This window comes from Pecten maximus, chromosome 5 (assembly GCF_902652985.1).
Source record: "Pecten maximus chromosome 5, xPecMax1.1, whole genome shotgun sequence".
Classification (NCBI taxonomy): Eukaryota; Metazoa; Mollusca; class Bivalvia; order Pectinida; family Pectinidae; genus Pecten; species Pecten maximus.
Genome location: NC_047019.1, coordinates 37682785 through 37704105, shown reverse-complemented (window position 1 = coordinate 37704105; position 21321 = coordinate 37682785). Strand labels below are relative to the sequence as shown.

Genomic DNA, 21321 nt, shown 5'->3' with positions numbered 1-21321 from the left:
TATCTCTGGACAGAGCCAAATTATATAATCTTTTGCCATGCACTGAAGAAATCAATGTGCGAGAAAGCAAAGTTGATACTAAAATATTGTCAATTTTAATTCATTAAAAGTCATAGTCAGTTATTTGGGGTGAGGAGCCATGTACATTTTTGTACACTTTTGCATTTAAGTTAATTTCATCTATTTACAAAGGTATTACAGAAAATTATTTGACAAATTTAAACAATGACCAGGTAAAATATAGTTGCACAGGGACTACTGTAAAAAGTTCACAATGTACATTTTTATCTTGTGGCCAACACTGCAATGGACAAATATTTACATCAGAAAGGGCATTCAATTCCAGGCCTCAGAGCGAAGTTCATTTCCCTCTTGAGAAGAACTAAATTGAAATATTTAAAAAGTTTTCTCAAAATATGGTTTTCATTTCATATTGCAGAACTATTCTCTCAATTTCAAGCTGTTAAGATATTTGAAAAACACCATTTTTAGTCTCAAGTGACCTATTTCTAATCGCCTTTTGTCCGTCGTCGTCCGCCGTGAGTCGTCCGTTGTGTGTCCGTAAACAATTTACATATTTGACTTCTTCTCCAAAACCCCTTAACCAAATTCAATGAAATTTGGCAGGAAGCTTCTATGGCTAAAGGTCAAACAAAATTGTGAATTATATGGTCTCCGACCCCATGGGGCCTGAGGTATGGGGCTAAAAAGGGTCAAATTGACTAAAACTTCCAAAATCTTCTTCTCTACTCTCAAATACGTTGGAATCAAACACCCTTCATAGAATGAAGGGTCTTAAGGTTCTTTACCAAAATAGTGAATTTTATGACCCTGGGGTCTCACATTTGCCCCTGGGGAGGGGGTAAATTTTACTATAGTTTATTTCTATAGGGAAATCACATTTTTGACTATAATTTGTTTGATTTCTATTGGAATTCATTATCATTATCAGCTTGTGATGGCAGTTTGATGGTATACACATGTTGGCCCTGACTGACCCCCAGGGGCTGATTGGCGGGGCTAAAAAGTGTCAAATTGACAGAAAGTTCAAAAATCTTCTTCTCAATACCCAAATAAAGTAGAATCAAATACTCTTTATAGATGGAAGGGTCTTATGGTGCTTTACTAAAATTATGAATTTCCTGACCCTGTGGTCACACATTTACCCCTGGGGAGGGGGTAAATTTTATTATAGTTTATGATTTGTTTGATTTCTATTCGAATTCATTCTATTTTCATTAACATTATCAGCTTGGGATGGCAGTTGATGGTATGCACATATTGGCCCTGACTGACCCCTTGGGGCTGATCGGCGGGACTTAAAAGGGTAAAATTGATTGAAATTGCAAAAATCTTCTTCTCAAGACTCAAATAAGGTAAAATCAAATAATCTTCATAGATGGAAGGGTCTTATGGTGCTTTACTAAAGTGAATTTCATGACCCTGGGGTCACAAGTTTGCCCCTGGGGAGGGGGTAAATTTTACTATACTTTATATAGGGAAATCACATATTTGACTATGACTTGTTTCAGCATGGGATGACAGCTTAATGGGATACACATGTTGGCCCTGACTGACCCCTTCGGGCTGAGGGGCGGGGCCAAGAAGGGTAAATTAAATTAACTGAAATATTTCAAATCATCAGCCTCTTGTTCACTTATTTAATACAACTGCAAATTGTTAGATATTTTATTAAAACTGGTATACACTGCTACCATATAAGAGGTTAAAAACATTTATTTATTCATACAGTTTGCAAACAAATTGACATCAATGATTAAATGAAGCTGAATTGATATTTTTATTTTCTGAAAACTATTTTGTTGTCTTTGTGTTTTAGACAGCTTCAACAACCAGCTTCTAGAGGGACACAAGCTGTAAGAACTCCTGTCAGCTTCAAGTCTAGGTAAACACACATGTCTTGTAGCTTCATGATGATCTTAAAAAAAACACTTTTTTAATTGGACACTTAACCAACTGCTGTTTGTTTGATCACCGTTACCTTGACATCAAGCTTATAAAAAATGTGATAATTTTTAAAAAATTTCTATGAATAATAAATATGAAACATCAATGTGTAAGCACTGACTTTGACTTTTCCAACGTCCAGGTAAATTTGGTTTCTTTTTACGCCCTAGCTGTTGAAAGCCAATATCATTTAAGGATGTACTGGGTTTGGAGGAGAAGGAACGCTGGGAAACCCAGTGTTTAATCCGCTGATCTCTGGTCAGTGCCAAGTAGCTGCCCCACTTGGGTTTCAAACTCACAACAGAGAAGCTGATAAAGCTGTATGATACTGCCATTGCAATGATTCAGTGATTAATTCTCCAAAATAATCCATTTTGAAAAGGAATGTAGTTATATTATTGAGATGTTGATTATCATCTCATAATTAAATATAATTCATCATGTGTGAATGTACCATGAAAAACCAATTTAATTTTGTTTACAGAAGGGAAACTTCAACAAAGGTGAACATCCGGAGAAGCTGAAAGACAGATATGCAACATAGTGAAACTGCTTTTAGCATGTTATAGGACTAGCATTATTAATAGACAGTCAGACAGTCAGTCACAGCAGGCAAGGCTCAGCAGTTTTGAAACTCATGTCAACAGTGTTTTAAGCTTCAAGGAAAAAGATTCAAGGAACTGTATATCATATGATTCTGTATGCAACAAAAGTGATTTCTGGAACTACAAGTAATGATGTTGGAGAGGCAAACAATATGAATAAGACAACAGAATCTCGGTCTTGTTGAAAAAGTGATGTTTTTCTCTATACAAGTGATTATACCAATAATGCAAAGACCAAGGACATGGATAGTGGTTTTTAATCTTTATATACATGTGTAGTGATCTTTATTACCATAAGATAAACTGACATTATTAATTGTAAATTATTGGAGAAGTCTTATTTACAGTGTAACTTTTTTGTATGGATTTACTTTACTTGAGCAAGTATTAAATGAATTATATTTTCAATCTAAATGACAAATGTTCATGCTTTATTTTGTTTACAGCCAGAGTCATTAAAGGGATGTCAGGTGTTGAATGTATAGAGGAAAGTCTGAGTACCTGAGATAAACCAAAGACCTATGATCAGTACCTAATCCAATGTGGGTTTCAAACTCGCAATCCAGAAGTGAAGGGTTATAATGGAACAATGTTGGGACACATTAACCACTGCTGACCGTGACATGACACATTCTGAGTTGTAAAAGAATTGTTTGAGAATTATCTAGTGCAATTTCTAAATTAATTTTAGAACAATTCAAGACTTTCTCAGAGGATATGTGTTTTACGCATGTGCTCTTTTCATGCATATTACACACGTAATTTACATACGAGATACGTGCGTAGCTCTTTTCGTCTCCTCCACATGCGTATTGATTCGCACGATTCTCGCGTGACAGATTTTACATGCGTGTAACGCATATGATATGTATAATTTACGCATGTAGCTACGCATGATCCACGCATGTGGAAATTTACACACGAGACACATGCGTATTACGCACGATATTCATATGAACTCAACGCACCATTTACGCGCGTGCTCTTTCCTGCTTAACCACGCATGTAAATTTCCTTATGATTTTCATGCGTTTTACGCATGTGGCATGTGTGGCACTTTTGCCCCAGTAGCAGGAAAACCTTATTTACAACATATGTCAAACCAAGATTAATTCTGTCTTTGGAATAGAGATATTTAATTTCAAATGTTTATACACCGCTGTGTACATAAATCAAGAGGATGTAGACGCAATATTTGGCATAAAATTGGACCTTTTTAGACTCAATCGAATCTCCGAAGGCTTATCCCCAGGAACACCCAACATGTTTCGTCACATGGTTTTTTAATGACACGTTCAAATTTCTCAGCTGCTACTTTCCATATTACTTGAATGCTTTCTGAAGCTATGAGGCCAATATTGGGCCTACAATGCTACGTTAGAACAGTAAAAACAATTATTTTCTGTCCTCCTGTCATCTCACCTAATATTGCTCTCGCTTCGCGTGTAGCTATATCCGGTGTACCGATGATAGACGATGGAACGTAGCTATGCAACTGTGTAGTTGCCAATGTATCCGAGACGGCAGAGGTATCCATTTGATACATGCGTTTTAAATTCGCTTTGGTGTCTTACTTCATGAATTTAAAAAACAATCATAATCATTACATTTCAAAGCTATAACTGATACAAAACAAAGATATTTAAGAAATTTTCTTTTCCAAAAACCACGGAGACAATAAGTAATTGTTTTCTTTGACGAGTATCTTTGTGGAATGAATAATGCGTTTTTTTCAGTTGTAATACGTACATTAACTACATTTTTAATTAGATAAAATATACACAAAAGCGTTAAGCAACATTTACTAGCTCACGGAATAGCTTACTGAAAAATAAATGTGAAGATTTTGAACTTCGCACAGAGAAGACTGGAGTCATTCCACCGTGACGTTTAATTTAAAACAAAAAGGAAACAGGAAAATCTGATACTTGAACAGGGGAAGCGACCAAATTATTTGAATAATATAAAATGATAATGTACAGTGTAGCTACTACTAGTAAACAGAAATGTGGATTGCTATCATGACGAGTCTTATTGGGGCGGAATCTCTTCATGAGATGATTTTTTCATCTGCTATTTATCAAGTTTGGTCCGTGTTTATACAACACTGCCAGTCAATCCTTCCGGCACTATACCATCGCCCAGTATTATGATGATACTTCATTTAGGCTGATTAATAAAAAGGAATTATGAAATCTGTATTCGATAGCTTTGTTCATAAAATTATCACCGTTAGATGAACTGTTAAAATAAAAATTTAAATATCATTCAGGAAGAGTATGAGTATTGGCACGGCCAAAGGAAATATATGCCCTTAACCTTTGACCCTTGGATCAGTGAAAATATCTCATGCAAATATTTGAGGTAAGGAAAAACTGCATGAAGTTTGAGTTTGATCGGCCTAAGGGAACTTGCGTTATCACACGGAAACAAATTTTCTATTTTCATTAACAATGACCTTGACCTTTAACCTTTGGACCTGAAAAGCAATCTCAAGCAAGCACTCATGGTAAAGAAGATCTACATGAAGATTGAGTTTGATCCGCAAAAGGGTACCAGAGTTTGGACGGAAACCATTGTGAGGACGACGTTCCCGCAAACACGTTGATGTTATAAAATGTTGTTAAATCACACCACCAAAGCCTCTGTTGTCAATCAACTCAGTCAAACATTATAATGTACCTTATGTAATATGTATATCATAATGGTAATGTTCATCTTCATATGTTATCATTTGTATGCTGTACAACATGTAATATAATGTAATATGTTTTGTACACCACTGATTGGCTGCCAAGACAAAAGTAATAAATGAATTGAATTGAAACCATAACTACCCAAGAAGAGATCCCACTAGAATACAAAATAAATCCGTCGGTATTTTTTGCATGAACCAAATCTAACTATACAAGGATGTTTTTTTTTTTTTTTTGCAGAGTCATGCCTACTTCCCCAGTGTATTTCTAGCAATCTATCTGATATTTCCTTGTGATATGGTAGGTATTACCGATGGCGAAGCATCAGGTGCTAAACCTTTCGGAACACACGTCGTGTTTCTTTGAATTACATCATTGCAGAGAAATAAATATAAATGGTAGATCGTTAAAATAATGTGTATAATGTACTGTTGTAATTTCTTTTAAAAAACATATATCTATTAGACTAAATTAACTGTTTGGAATTTCTGTGATGTTCTGCAGTTTGAATGAGTCATCCCCGATTGGGCCACGTACCTCGAGCCTCTGGGGGCGATACATGTCATAGCTCTACTTGGCCCCACAACTAGGACATCTGGGGACCAGAAATATCATCTCATATTAGGCCACGCCATCCGGGCCCTTGGAGGCCAGAAATATCATCCTCTGTTGGGCCAGCACCTCGAGTCCCTTTCAATTTCATTTAAAAATATTAAAATAGGAAAAAGGATCAGCCGATATAGGTTCTCTGCTAAACTTGTATCCATTATTAATGTTTTCAAGACTTTTGAATGTTTTAGCTTCGAATCCAGCATCCATGATATGACTCCTTCCACACATATTGGCTTAACAGCCACTGGTCAACCTCCCATAAGTTTTGGGGCAAGCCATGGGAAATGCATTCTGATTATTAATTAAGTTAATTAAGCAAAGAATAATTTGGCTTGGTTGATGTGGTTGGTGGGTTCAATTAAAAAAATGCATGAGGTTCTGAGTTGGTCCACCATGATAATATTGTCCATGTTCATTAATCATTCTTATCAATCATTTTGGGTATCACCTTAACTTTATAATGCAATATTTATTATCAACAACATAAAACGCACAAAACAAATGTCTATCATATTGGTTTGTTAATCACAATCATCACACCCAGATAAAAGTACATCGAGGGTAAAGTGATTGTGATTGACATCAAATAACTTATCTTTAAAAGTTTGACGTGGAATGTCATTTATTACAGACCAGCAAAAATGGTGAACTGTTTCATTGGTATTATTATCACAGGTCCAGACTGGTGATTCAATAAGGTGGTCTCTATGAAGATCAAAGTTAAGGTTGCCTGAAAAATGGTATTTTTTTCTTGACATAATTTCCTAAAAGTTGCATGGATTCGTACGATGATGTGATATTAAATAGATTGAACCTTGAGGCAAATTCATTATAATCTTTCAATATAGTTGGTATCAAACTTTTAGCATAATGTATTTGTTATGCAAACAGGAATCGTAAATATCCTTTCGTTTCTTAATAAATATGGGTTCATATTGTTGAAAAATGGTTCAGTTATTTCATTTAAGTATGAAGTGGCAGTTCCTTTAAGTATCTTATATAAAAGAAAACGTCTGTATTATTTTTTCGTCTTGCAGAAAGCGTGCCATAACCAAGCTAACAATACAGTTTATAGAGTGAGTGAGGTTCATTTCCACAATCCTGTAAAACATCTAGCAGCCTCTATTTGAATAATTTCGAGAAGTGCTACATCCTGCTGTGAACAATTATCAGAAATGATATAAATACTATATATAATATAATGATAACATCCCTATTGGGCTAGACATGTCATCGTCTATTGGGATCCGCACATCAAGTCCCTTGGGGACCAGCTAAATTATCTCCTATTGGGCCCGCACCTCGGGCCTCTGGGGGCTAGACATATCATTGTCTATTGGACACCGCACCTCGAGCCTCTAGGGGTCAGACATGCCATCCCTGGCCGCAATCGAGCCTTTGAGAGACAGACATGTCATCGCCTATTCGGCCCCACACCTCGGGGCTCTTAGAGCCAGACGAGTCATCGCCTATTCGGCCCCGCATCTCGGACCTATAGGGTCCAGGTAAGATATCATTTGAAGAAACACAGATAAATGATTGCTTAAATGTTTATTGATAAAGTGTTTCCGGGTCCGGCTGTCGTGCTGGCCTTCTGCTCAACAACTGTAAACAAAGAGTCACGAGGTACATTTCTGATTAAATCCAAACTAGTGAAAGATATATTTTCTTAATCAAAAGGTTTGACGAGTTAATTTGATAGAGAAATATAATATCGATGAGGTAGGATATCGGTACCACAGGTGATTAAACCACTAAATACTGAGTAAGTTGATGTACATTGTTGGCTTCCTTCCTTTTTGTTCTCACCAAACTATATTCATATATATGCATACATGTTTAGAATAAACTATCAAAAACTTGAACCATTACGACATATTTCGTAAGTTTTCATTCATGCATGAACGGATTAATGATGTAAATGATAACGATTTTTTGAAGCAACACACTTCGATACTTTTAGTCCCTTGAGTGCAGACATTTTGTTATCCTTTAATGAATCGCCAATTTTGAATTACATGAAAGTGATTTATTCCAATTAATTATTTTAATACATGGTAGATTTTCAAACTTTGTTTTCCATTGAGATGTTGGGGTTTCTTTTAGTATGTTTTAGCGTTTTTGATCGCCTTTGATCATCAATGACGAATCCTAGATGATAAACGAAACAGCTGCATTTTGCAGATTCGTTCATTTTGGCTTCATTGTACCCAACTCTCAATCTATTTATCACTCCATTTATAAAGTAAAGTCATGTATTGATGACACCAAACGGAAATTAATATAATAGAAAGTTGTTTCTCACGAGAACATGTTTGCGGGTCCACGAGACACTGGAGTTTACAAAGTAATTACAACAGGCCCAGAGGGCCTGTATCGCTCACCTGGTTTTCATGAGATATAAAACAAGAATAATGCTTAAGTATAGTTGTCACTGCTATTGCTCTGTCAATATATCACAGGCATTTTATATGGAAACGTGAGGTTTTTATGCCAAAAATGTATCAATCCATGGAAGAAGTTGGTTAAACCAACTGACTCCTTTTGACCCCGCCCTCTGCCCCCATGGGATCAGTTCCTTCCTTTGTAAAATTTTGAATCCCTACCCAAAAGGATGCTACCAGCCAAATATGATCTATATCCATTGTTAAGTTTCAGGGAAGAAGTTGTTCATATTAATTTAGCAAAATTGACCCCTTTTGGCTCTGCCCCTCACAACCACGGGGGTCAGCCCTGTCATTTGTACAATTTTGAATCCCTACCCAAAAGGATGCTGCCAGTCAAATATGATCTATATCCATTGCTTCAATTTAGCAAAATTGACCCCTTTTGGCCCCGCCCCTCAGACCCCCGGGGGTCAGCCCTGTCATTTGTACAATTTTGAATCCCTTCCCCAATGAGATGCTACCAGGCAAATATGAGCGATATCCATTGCTTCGTTTCAGAAAAGGGGTTGTTTGTATCAATTTAGCCAAATTAACCCCTTCTGGCCCCGCCCCTCAGCCCCCAGGGAGGTCGGACCCATCATTTGTACAATTTCAAATCCTGACCCAAAATTGATGCTCACAGTCAAATACATGTACGAACAATATCCATTGCTTGGTTTCAGAGAAGTTGTTCATATCAATATAGCCCAATTGACTTTTTTGGCCCCGTCCCTCAGACCCCCGGGGGTCAGCCCTGTCATTTTTACAATTTTGAATCCCCACCCCATAGTGATGCTACCAGACAATTATGAGCGATATCCGTTGTTCGGTTTCAGAGAAGAAGTCGTTTATATCAATTTTGCCAAATTGCCCCTTTTGGCCCCGCCCCCAGAGTCCCCCAGGGGGTCAGCCCCATCATTTGTGCAAATTTGTCTAAATTCCTATCAACAGTTATGAAGAAAAAGACAAATAAGTCAATTATTGATGGGCGGACGACGGACGCCCCGGCATGGCATAAGGTCACCTTGGTCTTTCGGATCAGGTGAGCTAATAAAACAAGAACAAATGTAATGGAGAAAACTAGAGTTACGAGGAGGAGTTTTTATCTGACTACATCAGGGTACCTACCTGTATCTTGTTTAGTGTAACATAATGGTGCCTGCCTGTATCTTGTTAAGTTTACGTATCATTGTACCTGCCGTATCTTGTTAATCGTAAGCATCACGGTACCTGCCTGTATCTTGTTAAGTGTACGCATTATGGTACCTGTCTGTATCTTGTTAAGTGTAAGCACCATGGTACCTACCTGTATATTGTTAAGTGTAACATCACGGTACCTACCTGTATCTAGTCTAGTGTAAACATCATGGTGCCTTCCTGTATCTTGTTGAGTGTAAAGATCATGGTACCTGTCTGTATCTTGTTAAGTTCAATTATTTATTAGAGTGTCAAATAACTTACAACATATAAAATACATCATAAAATATTTCTCTTCAAAGTAAGATATGTCCAGCCATTTATGACTTATTTTAACACTATAAAACAAAATAATAGTATAAGATATTGCATGCTAAAAGTTAATAAGGTAAGGTTATCCCAAGCTATTAAAAATAGTACAGTACGTAGCCACGTTATGTTACAAGAATAAAAAGCTACGAAAAGTTGCTTCTTCTCCTCCACATAGCATAAAGTTGATTGGCGAGAAGATTTGGGGGAGATTTATCTACAAGATATTTAAACTGATTAAAACTGTCCATACTATTAAAATCAACATATTTGTTAGCATCAACTAAAAGAGGCCAGCGTAAATCATCATAAAAATTACATCGTATTAAAAAATGAACTTCGTCTTCAACCTCATTTGATAAACAATATTTACAGATTCTTTGTTTTATGGGTAAAATCGGCTTGGCATGCCGTCCCTTTTCAATTTCTAGGGAAAGTGACCCACATCTGAAGTTGCACAACATACCTCTTCTCTCTCTAAATTTGACAAATTTCACATAATCACTTGTTGTAGGCTCATACTTATAGGTTCTATATAGACGTAATTTATTACCATTAACATTTCCATCATCATTCCACAATAAATTTTGCCAACTGTCAGCATCAATATTTTGTAATTTTTCTTTGATATTTCTCAATTTCCAGTTTAATGATTTTTGTGCTGAAATAATATCCACTAAATTAGACTTTACTATTTGATTGTGAACCCGCGAATCCCAAGAATTACGGAGTGACTTAGACCATTTATGAATTTTACTCAATATCCTATCACTTTCCGTATTTTGTATAGTAGTAGTTAAGTGTAAACATCACGGTACCTGCCTATATCTAAGTGAGATCATCGTGGCAAATTCATCTATCTAATTAATTGTGATCATCATGGTACCTACCTGTATCTTGTTTAGTGTACACATCACGGTACCTGTGTTGTATCTTGTTTAGTGTAAACATCACGGTACCTGTGTTGTATCTTGTTAAGTGTAAACATCATGGTACCTACCTGTATCTTGTTAAGTGTAAACATCATAGTAGTAGCTCATTATAAATACCACCGTGTTACGTAATGATACATACGGACTGGATGACTATCTCAGCCAACGAACCCCGTAAACAGTTTACTTACTATGAAATATCGCAATATTCCCATTGTTTTTTGTACTTTGGATCGTCAACCAAACACCAGGGTCTTTTCCGGCCGTTAGGGTTCCTACAGTAGTTTGATTCTCCTGCCAGCTTTTTGTGATGTTTGTGTTTTTGTGGATATTGGGAAGACCAGGACTGACACAATCGACCGGAAGTGGTGATGCCCCATGTTCCTTTATAATCGGTGCCTTTCTTTGTCTTTTTGCATTCTTAAAGAAAATCCAGTACAGATTATAAACAGATGGATCTATTAAAATCACATAGCATAATCCATATAAAATCTACGAATAATGATAATAATAGTCAAAACATTTCTGAAAATGTGCTTATCCGGATAACATACACGGTAACAGTTTTATGGTAGTTCCCAAGAGTCATTTCAATCCTTTGGCGAGATTCAAATTAATGAACGAGTTGAAAAGATGTAGCATCAAGAGAACGCGATTGTCAGATGGAATTTCTTAATTACCATCAATGACATGCTTTCAAAAGTATGTGTTTATGTAGTGACGACACATTTTACCATAGATATTTCACTATCGGGACAAATCTATGGCGTCACAGTAGAGTTTTGTACTGTACAATATTTTTCTTATTAGAATGAAAATCGCCTAGTCTCTTACATAACAAATATAAGATATGGAATACCTGTCCTCACACTTGTCTTATACATAGTAACTGTGTATTTCTGTCATATCATAGATTGTTATCAAAGCACCTATAACATATTCAGACGATTTATCATTATCGGGTTATTGACTAATTAAACCACAGTGATATGATTGTAGGGCAATCCATGCCAAAACTCGTGACAATAAATGAGTCAAATCTACCTGTTACCGGAGTTGTGTTCGGCCTGTACGTCATTTTGTCTGAAAACAGATGTTTCTTCAGTAGTACATGTATATATGATTAAATACTATACAACAATACTGTAATTTTGCCAAGCTTCTAGCTTTAAAATCTAGTCATCGTCTTTGTTGTAAAAATGCTACCTCACTTATAATATGATATATATATATATATATATATACAGTGTACTTGTCTATAATCAATAAATGTTGGAGGTATTCGCTAATTCTAAATTAAGTGACTGTATATGCTAAGTAATGATACATTAGTATGGATTAATTACCTGGTTTATAACATATTGAGAAATCGCCGCCACAACCACCATTGACCCAGATTTCGTCTCTCTGTCTTCCATAGGTTTCACCAAAGACACACTTGGTGTTAGCAATCTGATCGACCCAGGTAATATACTGGATTCCGTTTTTCCTACACCGTTTGGCTCCACCGTCTGCACCCGAACATGATAGAGTCGTTGTTGCAATGCACCCAGGTTTTTTGCCATCTGAAAGGAAATTTGAGGAACTGCACGGAAAACAATTTTATGAAACGAAATTTGGTGGATTTCTTAAACAAGAGATCCCATAGGGATCTTGGCGCCCACCAATGCTTTACCTTTTTGTTTGTTTGTAAGTAAGGCTTTTTCTCAACTTTTGTGCTTTCCTGAGAACAAGGAAATTTTTCATTTGAAATCTAAGAAAGATATAACTTTCTGAGAATTAAGACTACATAATGAGTACAAGGGACCAAGGAGAACCTACATGTAAAATTTGAGAAATATCCCTCCAGCAATTTTTAAGAAATAGTGATAACAAGAATTGTTTACGGACCGACGGACGGACCATGGCGATTTGAATAGCCAACCATTAATGATGGTGTGGAAAAAAGTATGAAATAAGGTCTTATACAATGTACTTTCAATTCAAATCAGCCGAATTATTACATCTGTTATTTATACATCTTAGGTGAGTTACAGTCCGTATGTAACAATGATTTTCGACCAGCATTGTACCGTTACTGTTCGGTGAACTAAGGATATACAGGCTATTAAATGAGTGACTATATAATGTGGAATCTTTTGAACGTGTTTAATAAATTCTATCTGATACAGCAACGACTGTAAAATTCTGTTTATTCATCACACAAAGGCGAACTAAGATTTGAACGGTATGCGTTTTCGTTACAGGGATAACCGTGTGGCCTCATATATTTATTTTAATTATAACCAACTGTTCAAGTAATATTCTCTTTTTTTTATTCAACACCATTTTCTAGCAATGGTGTCACAACTATGCATGTATGTACTCTTTTGGTGGCACAAATTGATCCAGACATGGCAAACGCTTTGATTATTCAATGTTAGCTATAGGTAGACTATACACTTACTACACATAGGTATGTCGCAGTATTCCCAAGACTTGCCATTCTTTAAAAAACACCATGGTGAAATCCTCTGACCATTTGGATTGCGACAACTGTTATGTCTTCCGAGTAGTGCATATTTCCGTTTGTTCAAAGTATTCCAGGTTCTACAAGATTTTCCAGATGCTGTTTCCGAGACAATTCCTTGATAGCCTGTGCCTTGTACATCCGTGCGACATTCTCTCGGCGCTTTATTCAATAAAAAAGAATTTAGAGAAGAGATATTGAAAACCGATTGTTTTGAATTTTAATAATGTCGACTGATACAATCTTAACTAATTACAGCTGCATATTTGTACAAAACAAAAACGATAATGGTTAACCTTGCAATTCTTCAATGTATCTTCGGCGTGCCGTATCTTACACACACGTGACATACCCTTACAATACTTCAGATGATCCCCGGTGGACCGTGCCTTACATACACACGTGATGTACCCTTATCACCTTTCAGTGGATCTATGGCGTGTCAGGTTCACATATACATAAGTCTTACCCTTACAGACATTCAAGGGATCTCCTGTGTGACGTACCTTACATACACACGTGACTTACCCTTACAAACCTTCAAGGGATATTGTGTGACTTACCTTACATACATACGTGACTTACCATTATAAACCTTCAAGGGATCTTGTGTGACTTACCTTACATGTACACACGTGACTTACCCTTACAAACCTTCAAGGGATCTCCTGTGTAACGTACCTTACATACACACGTGACTTACCCTTACACCCCTTGAGGGGATCTCCGGTGTGCCGTGCTTTACATACACACGTGTATTCCCCGTCCTTAGCTTTACACTCGGCATTAGTGCCACACGGGCCCCTCCTTTCCTTGACTACAATCTTCATCTGATTGCCTACCGCTGTACAATGTCTTACTACTGAACAGTCACTCGAGACGAATTCAGTACCGTCCTGAAACAAAAGATCGTCTTCCAATTATTGAAATATTTGTATTTCATTTTTTTCTTTTTACAAAATAGCACGACAGACAACATAAACCTCTTTATATTAACATTAGATCACTGTGGTTATTTCCTTTATCATGTTCTTTAGAATTATACAATTATTGTAAATGCACTTTATTTTCGAGGAGTGAAAACAATATATAGACTCTTTAATAATTGAATTTAATATAACCTATGTTGAAAAGGCGCATTCATCCTAAACAAGACTATGCAATGCATCTATGTTGTTCTTTCAGGTATATCAAAGGTCAGAAGAGAAAACTAATTAATCAGTGTGATCAAACTCTACTGCGAATGAAATATTTCTTACGATAAAAGACCTTTTCCTAACGTTCTTGCATTTCCACATACTTAGCCTTCATCATTGAATAACTGAATAATCCTAGAAGAACGCATTAGCTGTATGCCGTGATATTTTTCTTTCTCAGAAATTATTTTAATTAAAGTTGAAAGGTGGTATTTACATTGTTTCACAATATTTAAGATGAATATATAGTTAAGTGGTCCTAGATTTGAGCAACTAGACTGAAGCTCCACTTGCATTTAATGTATTAATGAAATCAAATCATTTATCATATTAATGAATCAAATATCGTTGATGATAAACAAGGCTGCTGACCCGATAACGTTTCCCATCCTCATCTCTACATCCACAATCCTGAACGCGGATACATTGTCCCTCATTCCTAATGAAGCCCTCGTCACAGGCACAGCCTTCCGTCATGGGTTTCGTACAGCTGTCTGGAGCTGTAGGGTTCTCACAAGTAGCAGGACATGCGGATACCTTTTCAACGTAGTGGGCGTTAGGTCTACAAATTATTTCTACAACAAATTATTCAAAATGGAATACGCATATAGTAAAGTACAAGTACAAAGTATATCACGAATTGATTAGTTGTATGAGCACACTTCGTTATTTGAAAAAAGCCGTTAGGTCCCATTCGGTTACGTATTTATTATTGAAATCAAACTGAAGGATTTTATCTGACGAGGTCAAAAAGCTATGGCAATGTCATATAATAAAGGACGACTGAAAGTTTGTTCTTGTATATAAAAAAAAATATAGGAAATATTTTCAATTATTATATTTTTTAATTGTTTCCCTTTTAAAAGTCATCAGACGTGATGAAGGCGATGAGGCAGTCACTGAAACGTCATGGTCAAATCATGGACTGGTTGTGATGTAAACTGAAGTCACATTAGCTATACTTACCAACCTAAAGAACATGTTTCAAGACATATACGGTACTTTACAAAATTTGTTTTTTGCTAAATACCACAGTAACCATGTGACCAAACGGTATTAAGGTAAATTGATTAACACGTGACTTACCCTTACAATCCCTCAGGAGATGTCGTGTGTGCCGTGCTTTACATACAAACGTGATTTAACCTTACATGCACACGTGACGTACTCTTACTTCGGGATATCTCCGGTGTGTCGTGCCTCAAATACACACGTGACTTACCCTTACAACCTTTCAGGGGATCTCCGGTGTGTCGTGCCTTAAATACACACGTGACTTACCCTTACAACTTTTCAGGGGATCTCCGGTGTGCGGTGCGTAACATACACACTTGACTTACCATTACAACCTTTCAGGGGATCTCCGGTCAGCGTGCCTTAAATACACACTTGACTTACCCTTACAACCTTTCAGAAGATCTTCAGTGTGCCGTGTCTTGCATACACACGCGACTTGCCCTTACAACCTTTCAGGGGATCTCCGATGTGTCATGCCTAACATACACATCTGACTTACGCTTACAACAACCCTTCAGGGATCTCCGGTGTGCCGTGCCTTAAATACACACGTGACTTACCCTTACAACCTTTCAGGGGATCTCCGGTGTGCCGTGTCTTACATACACACGTGTATTCCCCGTCCTTAGTTTTACACTCGGCATTAGTACCACATGGGGCCCTTCTTTCCTTGATAACAATCTTCATCTGATCGCCTTCCGCTTTACACTGCTTTACTAATGAGCAGTCACTAGAAACGAACTCAGTACCTATCTGAAAAATGGATGACATTCATTTTGATATTTCAGATCCATAAAAAAAGACAACAAATCAAACATATTAAATTCACCCCTTCCCTCACGCATCAACATTTCATCTTACTTAACAAGTTTAAATAGACTTAAAACATATTCAGACAACATATGATCCCAAGATTATTATTCGATCACCTAGTTTATATATATATATTGAATCTTTACACAGGAATAGAAAGACGAAATTGCCCTATACAGAATAAGTGAACATCAATATTACAATTACAAATGAATATGAAAAAACGTATCGAATGCATGCAAAGAGATAATAAGAAACATAACTAAACTGATTTGACTTCAGTTTTTAAACCCGATATTGATTTGCATGTTGACCGTATTGTTTTTTGACTAAAATTAATGAACATAGCATTGTATTATATCTATTGATTTTTGTTGACCTTATTTGTTGTTGACTGAAATATATGAACATAGTATTGTTTTGTAAGTATTGTTCTATTCCTGGTTGATTTTTGATCAATTCGTTTTACTGTAAACCAACTCATTTTCGCGGCAACTAAATTTCCCGATTTACAGTTATAAAAGGTTTATTGTGTCTGTGATCGAAACTATTTCGTTGTGATTAATTTTCGCGAATTTTAATCGCCTGGGGGATACGCGTAATCATTTGCTAGTAAAAATAAGTTGGTTTACAATATTTGTATGAATATACTATTTTGTTCTGTACTTTATTGGTAGAGTGTATTGTTGTGCGTATACTTTGATACTTACTGGATAATACTCGCCGTCCACATCAGTACAGCCACATTCGGCCTCGCGTACACAGCGTTGATTACTGAGGACATACCCACTATCACACTCACAACCCTCTACAGGGTACCTCAGACATGTTTTCGGGGCCTCAGGGTCCACACAGGTGGCAGGACATGCTGTCATATCTGCTCTGTAGTGGGAGTTTGGTCCACATGGCAATGCTAGGATACATTGGAAATAATTCTTTATAATGATTTTTTTTATTCATCCACTTCAGATGGATTCTCCTATATTTTTCAACAGATCTTACCTACATATCAGCCTAAGAACGAAAGCAGGAGAAATGTTCACTTTTGAGTGCCAGATGGAGAGTAGGGAGCTGACACCTTACGTCATGCACGCAATTATAAAGGTCAAGAACACATAGATTTTTTTTTTCAATCTTTAACTACCATGCAATCAGTCAAGTTAAAGGCCTCGCTATTGTGTAAGATATGACAACGGATGTGTCCATCACATAATCTATATGGGTACTTCCAGATAATATCAGCAGGGACTTGCTCATATAATACACTTGTAGCTATGAAAAGTGCCTACAAATTAATTGTGAAAATGTAAAGAAAATGTGAAAGAAATTTCAAAATTCCGCTTACGACACAACTTGGACGTTCTCCATTTGACTATAGTTCCTTTAATGGCACAAAGACCAGCCAAACTACTGACGTGATCACACAACACATCCTCGAGAGCTTGTCCATCCTCATTATCTAACCTGTACCAAGTAATTACACAAAACTACAAAAATAAGATGTACAAACGATTATATATTGTCTGATCAATATACACAATATATATGTACGCACAGGTAATACATAGATTAGTCCTATGGTAAAACGTCAAACAAAGACGGGGTCCTTCAAAGTCACGAACGCGTGTATCCACATCTTTCATTGAGTTTGCATCCAATGCTTCGTGCTGTACGTATCTGAACGTAAGGGGAAAACCAATAGGCCAGACAATGATTTGCGGGGTCATATCGACGTAGTAACACATCTAATGGTTTCTTAGGGGAACAGTAACCTTGAGATGTTGTCCATACCGTGCTCATCTCAGTGCTCCAATCGCGCATCAGTTACTTCTTCTCTTGTATAGGATACCTGTATATAAAATCTTTAAAATATCAATTGTTTTAAACGTGGGGCAGCGCTGGCACAAAGGATCAACTTAACCTTATTTCCTGTACTTTACTCATCTATTTGCCATTCTACATTATTGATTGTTGATATATAATTAACCTATAATCACACACAAAAACGTGATGATGAAATAGGGTTTTTATAAACTTAAATCAGTATTTAAGTGATGAATATAATGCCAATCACAAGAGATAGGTTTCCACAGCAACATATGACCTCAGATAATTGTACAACACCACGTGATGTTTTACTAAACATCAAATTGGTGTCCATTTTCTGATGAAAAGAAATTGCAACTACTCAGGAAATGTTTACTGCAGATTGGATGGTAAATACCATGTAAAAGAATACGTCCTAGACAAAAAATATTTATACTAAGCATTCTATGCCAAGATACTTTCCATGAACATGCGGACAAATCATCGGTTGAGGGACTTTATTAAAGTTTTAACTTTGACCTCTGTGGAATCAGAGTATGACTCATTCTAGACCTCAATAGAACGGCGTATATATTTCAACTTCCACAACAATATGCTGTGTTATTCCACCCTTGGACCCTTGTGTAAACGTATTGACAGTTGAAAAAAATATATCGATCTACAAGAAGTAGTATACGACCTTCTAGTCTTTTCATTAGTTGAGATTTTGAACTTGCCCGGAACTACTTATTTCCTTGGGTGCTTCGTGTCAAGTGATATTTTTTGACGTTACAAGGAATCGCTCAATAAGTCTTGTCCATGTTGTGATTTGATGTACAAATCTGCTACTGGATGTAGAATCTGTTGCGGTACCAGAAACTGATATGTTCTCTCTATCCGTTTCGAAATATTTATGATATATGGAACGACTTGTCTGACAAGGATTCTCTCGTTGATTTTGATATTGGTAGCTTTGGTAGGTCCTCCAAAAACGATGGTTCCAAAGCAAGGGTCTTAAACTCTGACAATGACAGCGATTAGCTAGTCGATATTTTCGGCGTGAAACAGATAGCATGACGTCACATACGTGCTGTACTCCCCAATCGCTTAGTTAATGCACTGTAGAACTGCAGACATTAAAGTTTGAAAGACGTCTGACTATCGTCGGGTTGTCATATTGTTGTTCCTGATTAATTAATTTCAAAACTAGCAAATTGTTTAATTGAAATATTCTTCTTGAATATTAATAAGAGACTTTTCCTATTCTATAGTAGCGCTATGCTCATTTGCATAAGACACTCGTTAAGGTTCTACGTGTTTTTGTAATTTTAACTAACGAGGATGAAATATAACCATATCCAACAACCACTCGTTATGTGATATATATTTGTGTGGAAGTTGTTTGAATATAATACGACTTTATTTCTATGTATTCTGCAGCCAACACAAGGCGCATCTATATACCTTACCTGAATGCACAGTAGTCGTATACACACGATCCGAAGAGAAGCTCTGCATCCTGTTGGGAATTCGTGAAACACTTGGAGAAGGGATTTTGCGCAGTATTTGCTGGGTTCATTATTCTGCAGACAGATTGTCTTTCTCCAGCTATCCTATATGTTGGATGTTTTGCACATGGATGGAAACTCTCTTCTTCTATACAGCTGCAATAAAAAATAATATAACGGATTATCTATACCATGCACAAAATAGTCTGTTAAATACAACATCGACGAAATGATGATATCGTGGAACTTTATTGTTTGACAGCCCATCGACAGTTTGAGTAGTTTACCTCAGTCAACCGCAATGAAAGACAGGAGAAAAAAGCCACCGATGCGAAAACAAATCCTATGACAACCTTCACAAAAAGGCAATGTTAAGGAGTCTGTTTTGTTTAACGTCCTATCAATAACTTCGGATATTTAAGGATAGCCTCCTGTATTTGATATCAATGTTGTTTTGAGGGTCGAAACACTTACTGTTCAAGTTTAAGGTCAGAATCATCCACGACCTCAAACTGTGTAAAGTCCTTCAGATCGTCGGTTGGATTTTCGTCACAATTACCACACATTCCAGTTAAGTCATTTCCGTACACGTTAGGAACCGAGATGTCAGCGATATATTTACCATCAAATTGAACCACAAGTCCACACCTGGTTTCCAACCGAACATATCTGCCGCTTAACATTATCTGAAACTGGTCTGTCTTGTATGGGAGATACACATTTTTACCGTCCACCTACAGAACAATTAAAATAGACATAATGAAAGTATCAGAAAAAGACACAATATACACAAGAGTTAGTTAACCGGACTTGTTGGACCATTAAAATACTTCAGCGAACTTACAGACACAGGGAATTATCTTAATAGTTTGTTTGTCCCGAAAAGTAGTTGGCTGTGCCAAGAAATGTTAACTGAATATTTCGATATATAACCATCATCATAAATACGTCTCATTCAGATTGGAAACATTTATTATCCATTTCTTCATTTGAAATGTTAAAACGGCGGAAATGGTATTGTAGGCTTACCGTTATCAAGCAGTCATTCATTTGAATGTTTAACGTCAATAAAAGGTAGGCCAAAGTGTACTTATTTTACGACTTGTACTAACTAGCATGTAATGAAAAAAAGAAATGAACATTTAGAATCTGGAAATAAAAGTGGTCTAGCTTATCTATTGACTGTATAAAATTACACGCAAGTTGAACCAGACATTCGAATCAATACATTTTATTAAATTGCAATTTAATTGAATCTGTGAAAGTGCTAAGTTTTAGACGCTAATGTGGATTGTTGTTTATTTACATAAGCCTGTCTATTTAAGTGAAGCCGGATGTTCCTGCCGAATATTCTGACGTCAACTAAGCGTGTGTACGACACATGCTTATTCCCTTCTCTTCGTTCGTTTTTCACCTCCACTGCGTAAGAGCACGAATCCCCCTTCTTGTCGTAGCGGGACAAGGTGTATTTACATGTACCCATGAAATGGACAAGTGATCCATCGAACATTCTGTAATGTGGGTCCCCGCTTGCTTGACAAAAACAAACAGCTGGAAAAAGATTGATACGTATCTTATAATTATATCGGGTCTGAATGAAGAGTCATTCATCAATTTTGAAGGGGAACGTTTTTTTAGAACGGTCATGTTGGAAAACAACGAGAATGGTAACTTTCAAGATAATAATGCTGCAAAAATAGATTCAATGCGGCAAAGTATTGCATGTT

At 36.6% G+C, this 21321-nt stretch overlaps 3 protein-coding genes across 3 annotated transcripts in view; all 3 read right to left on the bottom strand.

Moving 5' to 3' along the window:
- Positions 1-2303, bottom strand: part of LOC117328446 (zonadhesin-like) — a 36124-nt gene extending 33821 nt beyond the window's left edge. The window contains exon 1 of the mRNA XM_033885977.1: positions 2090-2303. Within this exon, the coding sequence (XP_033741868.1) occupies positions 2090-2303 (214 nt within the window). The remainder of the gene's footprint in view (positions 1-2089) is intronic.
- Positions 2304-7413: 5110 nt separating this feature from the next.
- LOC117328445 (zonadhesin-like) lies at positions 7414-17168 on the bottom strand. Its single transcript, XM_033885976.1, has 9 exons — positions 16991-17168; positions 16028-16220; positions 14823-15025; positions 13958-14150; positions 13192-13416; positions 12092-12310; positions 11790-11828; positions 10937-11165; positions 7414-7486 (listed from the first exon to the last, which is right to left on the bottom strand). The coding sequence occupies exons 1-9, from the start codon at positions 17153-17155 to the stop codon at positions 7480-7482; spliced, it is 1473 nt and encodes a 490-aa protein (XP_033741867.1). The 5' UTR covers positions 17156-17168; the 3' UTR covers positions 7414-7479.
- Positions 17169-19542: 2374 nt separating this feature from the next.
- On the bottom strand, positions 19543-21104 carry LOC117328444 (zonadhesin-like). The gene is made up of 3 exons (XM_033885975.1): positions 20952-21104; positions 20069-20328; positions 19543-19750 (listed from the first exon to the last, which is right to left on the bottom strand). The coding sequence occupies exons 1-3, from the start codon at positions 21102-21104 to the stop codon at positions 19552-19554; spliced, it is 612 nt and encodes a 203-aa protein (XP_033741866.1). The 3' UTR covers positions 19543-19551.
- Positions 21105-21321: the final 217 nt, after the last annotated feature.